The sequence below is a fragment of the Rhagoletis zephyria genome, unplaced genomic scaffold (genome assembly GCF_001687245.7).
Source record: "Rhagoletis zephyria isolate East Lansing unplaced genomic scaffold, Rhagoletis_zephyria_1.1 Rzeph_scaffold_02553, whole genome shotgun sequence".
Classification (NCBI taxonomy): domain Eukaryota; kingdom Metazoa; phylum Arthropoda; class Insecta; order Diptera; family Tephritidae; genus Rhagoletis; species Rhagoletis zephyria.
In genome coordinates this window covers 63,128-75,930 of record NW_016159637.1, presented here as the reverse complement: position 1 = coordinate 75,930, position 12,803 = coordinate 63,128, and the positions used below count along the sequence as shown (strand labels likewise).

Sequence of the window (12,803 nt, the reverse complement as noted above, 5' to 3'; positions counted from 1 at the left end):
ACATGATTCAATAATACAAGGTTCGATAAACTGACAGTTGTCTCTCTCGCACCGCTCCCTTAGCAGTGGCACCGTGTTGCTTCTTTGCAAATTTACATGGAAACAGTGTAGCTTTGTGTGAAATAAAAGTATAAGCTTTTGTGCAATGTGTACTTATATATGATTATGAAGCATATTTAACTGATGAAAACATAAGCCTTGGATGTTTACATCGATCTCATAGTAGTCTTATTTTAATTTTGAGTCATTTTGCAGTTTTTATACAGCTAAATAGCATATAAATTACGTAAATCACGTAGATATATCAATATTACGTTCAACATTTCGTTTAAAATGCCAGATTTCCTGCAAATACATTAGAATTTACAAAAGGAATTTCACTACTAATTGCCTACTTTGCGTACTTTTCTACTACTATTTTCGCAACAAGGGATTGCATTCTTGCCCTTTCTCTGTCCTTCGCAAATGCAACCTTTTGTAAGGGAGTGTCAAACCGCAGCTGTCAATAATTATCTACCCTTGTATTATTGAATCATGTGTATGCCCGTAAATATGTCAGGACGCGGCATTTCGCAGGAATTTAAGAATTTGTCAAGATAAAGATGGCGGAGGACGTGGGAGAGACGGAGACAACTTATGTTTCACATTTACGCGTTTGTTTTGGCGGAGGATGTGAGAAAGACGGAGACAACTCATGTTTCACATTTATGTGTTTATTTTTTGCATGCGTATGAACAAAAAATTGGAAAACATTTATTCTTGCCCGATAATAACAAAATGTATGCATACTCATGTATAAATGCATAGATTTAAATTAAACTTATGCTATCGTATATTATAAACATTGGTTTTGTAATAAAGCCGCCGTATACACACTTTATCCATCAAGTCTCCCGACACAACTTTTTTTGCACACTTTAAATATGTAAATTTCCAGATGAAAACAAAACATAAGTACACTCATATTTAAATGCATAGACTTCTTATTAAACTAATGCATTTTTATATAAAAGTACACTGGTTTTGTTTACAATAATGATCACTTTTTATCCACAGACGCCAACAATCGGCACTTGTTGACAAACACTTGGCACTCACAAACACTTTTTATTATTAATATGAACACTTTCACATACAAGCACCTCCGTATTTTACACAAGCACTGAATATTCTATGTTTCGCACCATAATTTATATATTTTCTAAATTAAATTACAGTTTTTCAACCACTTGTGGAAATAACCACAGAAATTCACACACATTTGCCGCTTTTCTTCTGTTTTGTTGGCTTTTTCCGCATTCGAGGCGAAAATCAAAAATCTGCCGCGGACAGAGTCAAAAGGGAGACGAACTCCTCATCTCAACCTTTCAGATACGGTCAAAATCGTCCCGGCACATTTTCAAAGTAACGAGTTGTCGCTTCTTATACATTTACGTTCTTTGTGACATGTAAACAAACCGACTGACGTTTTTACAGGAAATTGTGCTTTTTGCGTTCCTATGCACTTCTGCATCAGTTCTCCTTTTACTCTCATTTAGAGCGTAAAATTGTAGGTTTTAGTTCGAAGTTCAAAGGAACAGACTAATCTATTTCGGAACATATCGATTGTTTCAACGAAACCTTACCATCCTTAGCATAAATCAGCTGTTCAATTGTCTTGTTTTGACGCTTCCAATTGTTTACAATTTCAGCAGATATTAAACAAAAAAGTTTATAAGCTAGTCTGCTCCACAATAACCATAAAAAAGCACGGAATTGTGCCCGCGTTTCTTTTTTTCCAACTGCGCCTCATGTTTTTGGTATGTTGTTATTACCTAAATACATTTGATAAACATTAATATTTAAATTTTCCTTAAGTTATGGAACCGTTCATTTTCTCGCAATGCAAATCCTGCTGCGGAACGTACACGCGAAACTCTAGGTGAAGATTTTGTGCGAAAATTAGATGCATTGCACGATGACGCCTTACGCACGGGCCTAGTTACTACCGCAGATTTACAGGAAGCATACAGAAAGTCACGCGATACTGATCGCGATCCAAATAAAATAAATTTATGGTACGTGTTGGGCATCCTAGCCTTCATAATGATAGTGACGCCCGTATTCTATGAACTAATTACATTCTTCTTGGGTGTGCGTTGCTTTTTACCCAATAATTATATTGTGTGGGAAGCAACGCGCCCTATAAGTGATTGCGGATTTTGCAGGTTTTTAATACAAATATGGAAGTGTGAAATTATGTACTAAACTATTATCATTTCCAGAGATGTTTCTGGACCAAAGGTTTTGCAAAATATGACACGTGAAGAGTTTGCACCTTATGCGTATTCATCACAACCAATTATAATAAAAAATGCAGTGGCACATTGGGCTGCTAAGAAGATATTAAATTTTAATTATCTTAAAAACTTATATGAACGCATACCTGGCGCGATCGATGAGGATTGTCCCTTCCTGCATTTTCGCTCAGACTTCAAGTCCTTACGTGATGTGCTTGCCATGCCGAGCGCACGCTCTAATTTATCAGCGGGACAGACACCTTGGTATGTCGGCTGGAGCAATTGCCATCCAACTGTATTGGAAGAACTGCGTAAACTTTATCCACGTCCGCATTTTTTGCCCGTCGACGCTGAAATGCCAAACGCAGATTATGTTTTTATTGGATATGAGCAAGGAGTTTTTATGCATGTAAGTTCACATATTAAAATTTATTATGAATAATATGTTAAGTTGCATTTAGTTGGATTATATTCCACGACTTATGTGGCAAGCTCAGCTTCAAGGCAACAAAAGTTGGATCGTGGCACCAACTCCTGAATGTGATCATGTTTGTCAATCATTTTCATTTTATGTAGAGCCCGGGGATGCAGGTATACTGATTTAGGAATAACTGATATTTTCGTTTTAGTAAAATTGAATTTTGATTTCAGTATTGGTCGATACCCGAATTTGGTACCATGGAAGCTCTATACCAAATAAAGGGCAATTTGCACTCACCATTCAGTCTGAGTACGGTTAATAGATACATACGAATTCCGCGGAATTAGCATGTAGATATACTATACTATATTTTACCGAAGATTTGTACCTCAAATTATGTCTTGAAAGGAACTGATTTTGATATTCTCTGGCCATCAAGAGCTGGCAACTCTGAATATTCTCATCTATATCCCACTATTTTTTAGGTTCTATTGTGAACGATCATAAAATAAAATTTTCAAATTGCAAATTCAGCGATAATGGCACAAGTTGACGATTTCGAGCAGATATCCAAAAATATATACAAAAATCACAAAGAACATGAGAAAAACATCAAAGAAAATAGAGTTAAAACTTCAATAATCAGTTTGGCAGACTTTTATGAGGGTTATCAGCGTGAGGTAAAGGAAATAAACGCGGAAATTACTCCTTCGAAAGATAATCCGACTGTGACGGATTTCGCGGACATATTCAAAGCATTCGAGGAATATCCTTGCAATTTGCAAAAACCAAAGCGCCCCCCATCAAGAGAACAGCAGCAGCGCATGAATTGTACTTTGGCGCGTGATATGACTGTGATCAACTCGCGTGAGCAATCACCTTGTAGCACCTCACTACAGAATATTATGCGTAACACAGCAGAGCTGCCTTCAGCCTTTGAAATCTACAATAACTTTAGAAATTTTCAGCAAAAGCTCACACGGTTTTTGGCAGAGGTACAGCAACTAGAGTTTGCAAGTTCATATGAAACTAAGCTCGATCAATTGTGTGCATTTGGAAAGCAGTTGGAGAAATTGCGGCCAACCACCAGTAATGCAGAACAAGCCCTGACGGTTGAAGAAGAAGCGAAACTTCAAACGATTCTTAGCAACCTGGAGGAGCTTAATTACATACGCGAAAATCAAGAAATTTTTTCAAATGGCACGCCCACTGCAAATGCACAGTCTGCGCGTACTGAAAGCTTCATGAATTTAATAACATATTTATTGAATACTATTTCAAATATGTAATTACTGATAAGTTTAAAATTTAAATTGTTAAATACATAAATTATGCTACATATTGTATCCAACCAAAAATCATTCACTCGACGGCGAGTGGCCTTGATCAGAGCTATCTTCAGCCTCCATTTCCTCTTGAATGACAGCCTTAATTTGGGACATCGTATCACCGATAGCTACCAATTTCCGTACACCACTGCCCAAATATTCGGCGTGCTGATGACTATGCTCCAAATACTCTTCAAATTGGCCACTATTTTGGCTCAATCCGGCTGCAAGTGTTTGCATATTGGCACTGAATAGCTGAGGTGCGTTTTCAACGATTTTAGCCAATGTCTGTACAGTTTCTTTTTTGAAGGAATAGTTTTTTTGAGTGATAGAGTTGTTTGAACTGTTGTTGGAATTGGTATTTCCGCGCGAACTTTCTAGTTGCAGTAAAATGTTGTTCGACTTATCAATGATATCCGATATTGTGCTCGACTGTTGAGCGATGGATTGGCGGCTTACAGCTGTCAAACGAAAATGTTGAATAGTATTTTATTATTCAAAGCAGTTAATTACTTACCTAATTCCCTAAGCATTTCATCCATCAAGCAAGATTTCCACTTGTTCATCTTAAGCAGCCAGCAATAAATTTTAAGAATTCAACTGAATGCTTCTTCTTATTACGAAGTAATCACAATGAAGTACACTGGTTTGCAAATTTTATAAATTTGAGGTTGTTACTACATACGTTGTAAAGATAGAACAAAATTAGAGTACAAGATCGGCTTCTTTTTAACCGACTTCAAAAAAGGAGGAGGTTATAAATTATGTATGTTATCGCATAACTTTGGACCACGTTAACCGATTTCTATAATTCTTTTTTTAAAGGAAAGGTGTTTCCATACTCATTCGTTTTAAATCCGATCATTGGATTATGAACAAATTAACGGTACTCTTAAATTGTTTATATGAGAATTGAAGTCCGGTTTGTTTTTTGTTTAATTACTTGTATTCATAATAAGTGAAAAAGAAAAGCATGAAATCTAATGTTAGGGAATATTGCTGAATTCATCGTAGTACGATTTTCAGAAGAATCTGTCGAAATGCCATCGCTGAATTAGCCTCTGCAATTTTGGTCTGATAATGTGCAAATTTTAAGTGACTACGAATTACCGTTAATTTTTTAGAATTTTTTTATTGTCGCATTGGCTTCCATATAATGAATAAACTTAATTTATTTGTATATGGAAGAAAACCGCAACACCTTTGGCGAAACAAATTCTAAAAGATCAACGGTAACTTTTAGTTACTTTAAACTTGCACATTATCAGACTAAAATTGATTGGGCTATAAAACTTTGTATTCAGAAAAAATTCTAACACTTAGGAGAAAAAAGTTTGAAATTAAGGTGAAAATTTGTTGCACTTTCTTGTTAGTTTTCTACAAATTGTTAAACTTGGGTTTATATGAGTTATATACTTACTTATATATGAGCTTAACTTGACTTATATGAGCTTAAATTCATACATTAAATGAGCCTCAATATACGTCATACTGAACTCATATTGGCCTCATATAGGGCTCAGTTTGAACTCTTTTAAAACAATTTTTGGCCTCATATATGATTCATTTCAGTCTCTTTTGTGTCTCTTGAAGGACTCTTGTTGGCCTCATAAATTACTAAATTCAGACTTTTATATTAAGTTGCTCTTTGAGCCTTATCGATCTTATGCCCCGACTCTTATTCAGCTTCAAATACTGTACATACATACATTTAATACCAGCAGCTGCAGCTAAATTTTGTTTATTTTTTGTTTCCAAATTATTTTCAATTTCTGTATAAACAAGTTTAGATATAAATTTCGAATCTTTATTGTTTTTATATTTGCACAAAGTGCTGGCTCATAACTTGGATCATATATGACGCTCAGAATGTTTGCGGGGAACTCCCAGACATTAGTTATGTAGTGAGACAATAATTGATTTAATTTACTTTCTCTTTAAATTTATTTGGTTTAACAGTAAAAGTAAATTTGAATCCAATTACATTTCACTTCTTCGTATTACTATCCTTTACAGGCACTAAAATTTAATAGCTTAATCATAGATGTCTTCCTTGTCGGCAACATATTTTATGATGTCGGCGGGCTTAAGCAATTTTTCGGCATCTGAATCGGGAATCTCAAAACCAAATTCATCTTCCATCGCCATGATTACTTCAACATGGTCCAACGAGTCAAGACCAAGATCATTAATGAAATGCGAGTCCACGCTGAGCTGTTGAATGAATAGAAGTTAATAAAAGGTTTGAAAGACTTGTTTTCGGTTCAATCAAATAATGTTGGCAGCAACAATGTCAATGTTTTCAAGGTGTTGCACTGCTTTTTATCGATATTTTATTACCTTGCTAGGATCAATCTTATCATAGAGTTTCAATACGAGTAACACACGTTCGTTGATCAATTTAAGAGTAAGTGGCGGCTTTGCAGAATAGCTTCGCACCGATTGTGATTGCCATACAGATTTGTTCTAATGAACCGAAAACAAGAACGAAAAAGAACAAACAAAAACATGTTAGTTTTTCCTTTAAACGCTTCCATTACCTTATCAGCGGTCACTTTATCATAGCTAGAGACTACTTTTAGAACTCGATCCTGTATTTCCTCCAAACTGCGTTTAGCTGATGCATAGGTGCGTACCTCATAGGATTTTGCATTGTAAACATTCTGAATGTAGAATAGAATATGTATAGAATACGTATGCTTAAAGAATGATACAATAAATATGATAGTTCCATTACTATATGCATCAACGTTTATACTACATGGTTGTATGTACATCTGCATGTTACAATCTTCTGTAACTTTAGCAAACAAAAATAAGTATGTATATACTTCTCAGGTCGAATGATTACATGAGTACTTCTTTAGTTTACAAGTTGCAATTTCTTTGCTTAAAGCAGTTTCATATTTTTATTAACATTCTAGCGAAATCATGCAACTATATATGACTTTTATGATTGTTTGGGGAATTTTATGCTGTTGCTAGAAACATAACAATTATTATGATCGATTACGTAGTCCAACATCTTTAAATTCTTGAAATAGGTCTTTTTTCATATTTGTATCACCGATTCCTTTCCAACTTTGAGGTTAAGACAACGCATTTATTGAACGCATTTTTAAAGTACTTTTCAAAATCACTAATTGTATCTCTATGCGTTGTTTAGTTACTCACCTGATTAAGCAAAATGCTAATGGCAGGTGTGTTGACACTAATCCTGTGCATCATACGCAGCTGTGGCTGGGCAGTGGACGAGACTGCGGCGGTCGCACGCAGTGCCTTTGAAACAGCAGCAAAGCGGCTGCAACTACGTACGACTTGAGTCAGTGACATTGTGTATAACTTCCGGCCTGCTGAAAAATAAATAAATTATTATTATTTTTTAAATTAAAGCACAAAAAGTTGGTTTATTTGCCAAGAAATTCAAGACCGACCCTTTAGGAGGAATATTATGTAAAAACGTCAAGAGCTGATCAAACTGCGGTAAGAAAAAGTCGTGAACAAACGAAATGTCAAAAAATAAAGGGAAATCGGAAATCAGTCACTGTAGAATAGGGTGACATTTTCATATCCTATTTCTTTTTCACACACATTTCTGCCCCCAGAATAAAGCTGAAATTAGTCGAGAACCCAGAACGTACACTTAAACGCAGTCAGTATACGCAGAATTTTGTCGATTACTGGAGCCCTCAGTGTTGCTTACTACACTGTTGCCACTTATCAATGCCTTTTCATAAACTTACCCTTTCAACTACAATTTTTCGTGCTATAATAGATTTTAGCTAAATATAAACTACTTAGTTTTCAACAAAAACCTTATTCAATAGTAAATTTCAAATATTTTAAACATATTGTGAATAGGAAATTATACCTTTTTACCATCTGTAAAACTGGCGAAGTGGCAACCATCTAAAGAAGGAGAAATCAGCTGACACGGAAAAATCTAAATTCCGCAGATTTCTGCGCTACGGGCTACAACTACAGAAAAATTCTGCGGTGTTGAGTTTTCATTTACATGGCGCTTTGGTAAGACCAAAAAACGTTAATGTATTGTGTAAATGTACATTTACGTTCTTTGGTAAGACAGATCGCGTCAACTGACTCGGGTTTACGTACCGCTTTAAGTTGAAATTAGTCCAGAACGTAAACCTACGTTCTTTGGTGCTGCCACATATTTTGTTGTCGTTATGATTGTCACTGTGCCACGATTTTGTTCAAATTTTTGTAAGGTTTCTATAACCTTGCTATAAACTTGGCTTCAATTTGTTTAAGATTTTCAAATTTGGTGTCTTCAAACTAAAAACAAAAACGCACCAAGCACCAAACTCAAAAATTTTCGCGTTTTGTATAACTAAATTGAGTGCAAAAAACACCAGGTTTGGTACATATAGACAGAAACGAATACCCCGTAAAGGAAGCCACGTAAATAAAACGAAAGAATTTTTTCATGAAACTGTTTTAAGCATTTTTTTGTTTTTATTCGCCCAATGGTTTTGTGCGTTTAGCTTCTTATTTAAATATTTAATTCTAAAAATCATCCGGCACTTATAAAAAAATAATAGTTGCGTTTTTTTACTCATTTCCAGTAAAATCCAGTAAAAGTTTTTACGAATTTTCATGTTTTGGCGTTTTCGTACGCAAAAACTTGCAAAGTAGGGGAAATTGAGAGAGCGAAAAATGACAGCTGAAGTTGCAAGTTTTTACTGGATTTTACTGGATAAATTTTTACTTGTAAGAATTTGCCAGTACGAAAAACAGCTGATCGCATGTTGCTGGATGAAATTTAAACTAATAAGGATACTGTTTGTGGATTTTTATTGTGGAAATTTTCAAAACAAACATATTTAAATATAAAATATATCGTTTTATTGGGAATATGCTGCGAACAAACAACCAATTTATCAGCTGTTCATGAAACTTGCAAATTATTACTGGAAAAGCGTTCGCGTACTTTTTTGCAAATTTTTTCTATGAGAGCGAATTCTTAGAAATAAAGTTACTGGAGAGTTACTGGATAATTTGTAAAAAAACACAACTAATATAATGTTTTCTTCTACATACGTATGTACATATTAAAGGTCTGCAAATATACCAGCAGAAATACTCTTCACATGTGTACATGAGTAAATGGAACATGAATTTTAGAGTACTAAAAAAGATGGGAAGAAAAAAAGAGAACATCATAAATTTGAATAACTGAGCAATGTTACTCAACAGTGCTCTGCTACATAAAACACTGTTTCGCTTTTCCAAAACACTTGAGTATGTTTATTGAATTCAGCAGTATTTGAAAACTTCATAGGAAGTATACGAATACTTATGAAGATTTTTCTTTCAAAATGTTATCATTTAACATAATGTTAAGAAAATTCATAAATTTTATTTTCATTGTCGAATTTGATTCGTTGAAGAAAGGGGGCTTATTTTATTGTTTCGCGCAATTAGGGTTTAGCTAACATTTTGCATTGTGTATTATTTGAACTCTCGTTCGTGTGATCCGCAGAAAATTTATCTTAAAGAAGTGAGTAAAATATAAAAGAAAAATGATTTAATTATAAACAAATATTGATAAAAATTACACAGGTATGCATATTAAACCAAACCCTATGTTATTCGACAGGCTAAATGCGAATCCGAGGTCCGTTAGCCTCTATCACGTGAGGTTCGTGGTCAGTTGAACGTCAAGCAGGGAAAAATGCATTGAATAAACCTGAAAATTCATATATGTGGGGTTTTAGAACTCAGAGGTCCGTTAACCTCCATAGTGTCAGGTTTTCCAATAACGTAATTTTCCCTTCGAAAGTTTGGGTTTGTCTTCATATATCACTCAACCGAATTCCAAAGCTCTACCGCAAATACGCACGCGCCTTTGATATGTCGAATTTTTTATTGGTCTATGACCATCCTTGGAAGGTTTCCAGTAGATATGTTCATCGCAATTTGGTTATGATCGGTGAAGCAGTTTGGTAAAAAATAACGTTTCTTCTTTAACAGGTCATCCGCAGATAACCCATATGGAATGCTTATTCATCCCATATTTTAAAACGCTCCTTCGAGGTGTTGCTGTGGGAGTCCCTTTTGTCTCTTGCTCGGTATTGGACTAGCTTGGTATTAGCCTTGATAATTCCCTACATTGTTTTTCCATGTCTGTTAACATTATGTAGTATTTATTAAACGAAAACTTCCAAAAATACTCAAAAAATACTTGTGAAGGAACATATTTTTTGTGGAAGTTTAACACCATAGTACTGCTTGTTTATGTTTTTATTTTTTTCGGAACATATTTTGTTTGAGTACTTTTTTCATGTATACAGTGCTCAAAATTTTCACTTCTCTTCCCTCCATGCCCTCTTTGTTAAAGTATGAGTAGTTTACATATTTGAAAAAAACTTCACAGTGAAGCAAACTGAATTCCGATGCAGACCTTTAGTACATATGTATATCGGCGTAAATATAGGTCCTGACGTGCTTATGTGAGCATAATTTTGTAAGAAACTATTTATTTCTGGCAGACTTACTCAGTTTGCGTCTGGGCAAAAGCAGATGATATCGTCACTTCTGACATTTCCTGTGCTTCAGGCATTTCAGGCATAGGAACCTCCCAGGGCATGGGAACTGGACCTGGGTATAAACAAGTGTTACAAGTTTGAGGGATCTCGCCCTTTTTCGGGATTTTGTGACTAAAAATGGCGAATAGGATTTTCTGTCGAAAAACGGGATTTTTGCATACCATACCAAGCAAGAAAATTTAGTAATTGATAAATAAGGAAACGCTGCTCTCTGTGGTAAATTAACGCCGTTCATATGAACCATATCAGCGGAACTTCATTCACTTTAAATTAATTGTAACTAATAGCAAGTTTATGAGTTATACAGGAAGTAATTTGGGAAAAATAAAGTGATAGAAGTTAGATAAACGTGTGGGGGACTCTAGAAGCTGTGTATTTTGAAAACATTAGAACAATTTCCAACCATCGATGCTTTTTTCAAATGTTTAGAGTTTCTAGATTATGAAAAGTGTTTTGAGTGATTATATTCTTTGATAATGCAAATAGTAAAATTTGCGATAGGCAAACGTTTGGGAGGTAGTCGTTGACAAAGGGGCAATAAATATGTGCAATGGTCAAAACGAAAAAGAGAAATATACTTATTAAGCGAAAAAGCTTAACAAAAAACCTAATTGTGCGACTTAGGGCAGTTTTTCAGAGCACGGCTGTGGTTTAAACATAGTTTAAACACTCGAGCTGGCTGGTTCAAAATTAAGATTAGCCAATGAAATGTCAGCCAATTGATCAATTTAAATGCGAAAACGAATGAAAACGCTGTTTGTGTAAATTATTTTTGTCTTTAGAAGTTTTAAAATTGCGAAAATAAAATATGTAGGTATATTAAGGCGGGGCAGTTTGTAAGGGAGATTTTTTCGGCTATGCGCGTATTGCACATACCTACATGTGATTCGAAGAAACTTTGTCGAAGAAACCATGGCTCTAAAATCAATCTGGAAGTTGCCAAATTGCGAAAATAGGTTTCACAGCGCCTTGCTGTAGAGTCGTAAAGAATTGCTTAAATTTTGTACAAAAACATGCTGTAGGGGTTTTTTGCTATGAGGTATCCATTTCTGCACTTCCCTTTTTCTTAAAACTTCCACCAGAGGGCACAACAGTAAAAATTCCCACATTTTCTTCTAAACCTGTTTTCGCAATATGGCAAACCCCTAATTGATTTTAGACCCATGGTTTCTTCGGCAAAGTTGCTTAGAATTACAAGTAGAATCCTCTTATGAAATACGCGCATAGTCAAAACAAATGGCCCGCCCTAATGTATATAAATCGTATGTATATTGCACATCTATGTACATAGTACTTGAGTTTTTTCAACCGAAGGAAGCAAATGATTCTCACAGACACGGGAATAGAGCCAGTATAGAAATTTTCCACTATCACTAAGCTGGTGACAGATAGTGTAGAGTGACGTTGAGCACAACCTTTAGCTCCGTCCAAATTGGGAAGGACCTCTCCGCGCCGTTTGAGACCAAACGATGTTTTAGACAAGGCGATTCACTCTCGTGCGACTTTTTCAATCTGATGCTGGAAAGCGTAATAAGAGCTGCCAATCTGAATCGCAGCGGCACCATATATAGCAAAAGAACGATGCTGCTGGCGTATGCAGATGATATCGATATCGTAGGTCTGAAACAAAGGGACGTGACCGCAGCATTTTCCAGTTTAGAAAAAGAAGCTAAAGAGGTTGGTCTAGCGGTGAACGAGGGAAAGACAAAGTACCTCCTGGCAACATATAAAGAATCCACGCGCTACGGGACACACGTCACTGTTGGCAGATATAACTTTGAAGTAGTGAAGGACTTTGTCTACCTAGGATCCAGCATAAACACCACCAACAACGTCAGCCTGGAGATCAAGCGAAGAATAACTCTTGCCAACAGGTGCTACTTTGGGCTCGGTAGGCAATTGAAAAGCAGAGCCCTCTCTCGACGAACGAAACTCACGCTCTACAAATCTCTCATCATGCCCGTCCTTTTATATGGCGCAGAATCTTGGACGATGTCGAACAAAGATGAGAAGGCTTTGTTTTCGTGTATGGCGGATATCGGAGCAGTTGGAATGACGAACTGTATGAGCTTTTTAACGACATGCGCATAAAAATACAGCGATTGCGTTGGATTGGACATGTTGTACGCATGGATGACGACTCTCTGGTGAAAAGATACTTTGACTCCGCACCCATGGGTGGACAACGAAAGCAAGGGCGCCCACG

The 12,803-nt window shown here is 35.8% G+C and overlaps 4 protein-coding genes across 12 annotated transcripts; 2 read left to right on the top strand and 2 right to left on the bottom strand.

Annotated features, from left to right (window-relative positions):
* The first annotated feature begins 1,593 nt into the window (after positions 1-1,593).
* Positions 1,594-3,272, top strand: LOC108367130 (uncharacterized). The gene is made up of 5 exons (XM_017621705.1): positions 1,594-1,799; positions 1,858-2,207; positions 2,265-2,688; positions 2,741-2,870; positions 2,931-3,272. Exons 1-5 carry the CDS (start codon positions 1,791-1,793, stop codon positions 3,017-3,019), a joined length of 1,002 nt encoding a protein of 333 aa, XP_017477194.1. The 5' UTR covers positions 1,594-1,790; the 3' UTR covers positions 3,020-3,272.
* msd5 (mitotic spindle density 5) lies at positions 3,240-3,989 on the top strand. The gene has a single exon (XM_017621717.1). It carries the CDS (start codon positions 3,240-3,242, stop codon positions 3,987-3,989), a length of 750 nt encoding a protein of 249 aa, XP_017477206.1.
* Positions 3,942-4,689, bottom strand: msd1 (mitotic spindle density 1). The gene is made up of 2 exons (XM_017621716.1): positions 4,546-4,689; positions 3,942-4,489 (listed from the first exon to the last, which is right to left on the bottom strand). Exons 1-2 carry the CDS (start codon positions 4,592-4,594, stop codon positions 4,059-4,061), a joined length of 480 nt encoding a protein of 159 aa, XP_017477205.1. The 5' UTR covers positions 4,595-4,689; the 3' UTR covers positions 3,942-4,058.
* Positions 4,690-5,944: 1,255 nt separating this feature from the next.
* Positions 5,945-7,548, bottom strand: ND-ACP (NADH dehydrogenase (ubiquinone) acyl carrier protein). 9 transcript variants are annotated; one of them, XM_017621707.1, is made up of 5 exons: positions 7,463-7,548; positions 7,203-7,378; positions 6,569-6,691; positions 6,369-6,494; positions 5,945-6,242 (listed from the first exon to the last, which is right to left on the bottom strand). In XM_017621707.1, exons 2-5 carry the CDS (start codon positions 7,359-7,361, stop codon positions 6,063-6,065), a joined length of 588 nt encoding a protein of 195 aa, XP_017477196.1. In that variant the 5' UTR covers positions 7,362-7,378; positions 7,463-7,548; the 3' UTR covers positions 5,945-6,062. The 9 variants fall into 9 exon arrangements, with proteins under 9 accessions (XP_017477196.1, XP_017477195.1, XP_017477197.1 ...); XM_017621706.1 differs by having other exon boundaries at positions 7,203-7,381; positions 7,463-7,537; XM_017621708.1 differs by having other exon boundaries at positions 7,444-7,524.
* Between the last annotated feature and the right edge of the window lie 5,255 nt (positions 7,549-12,803).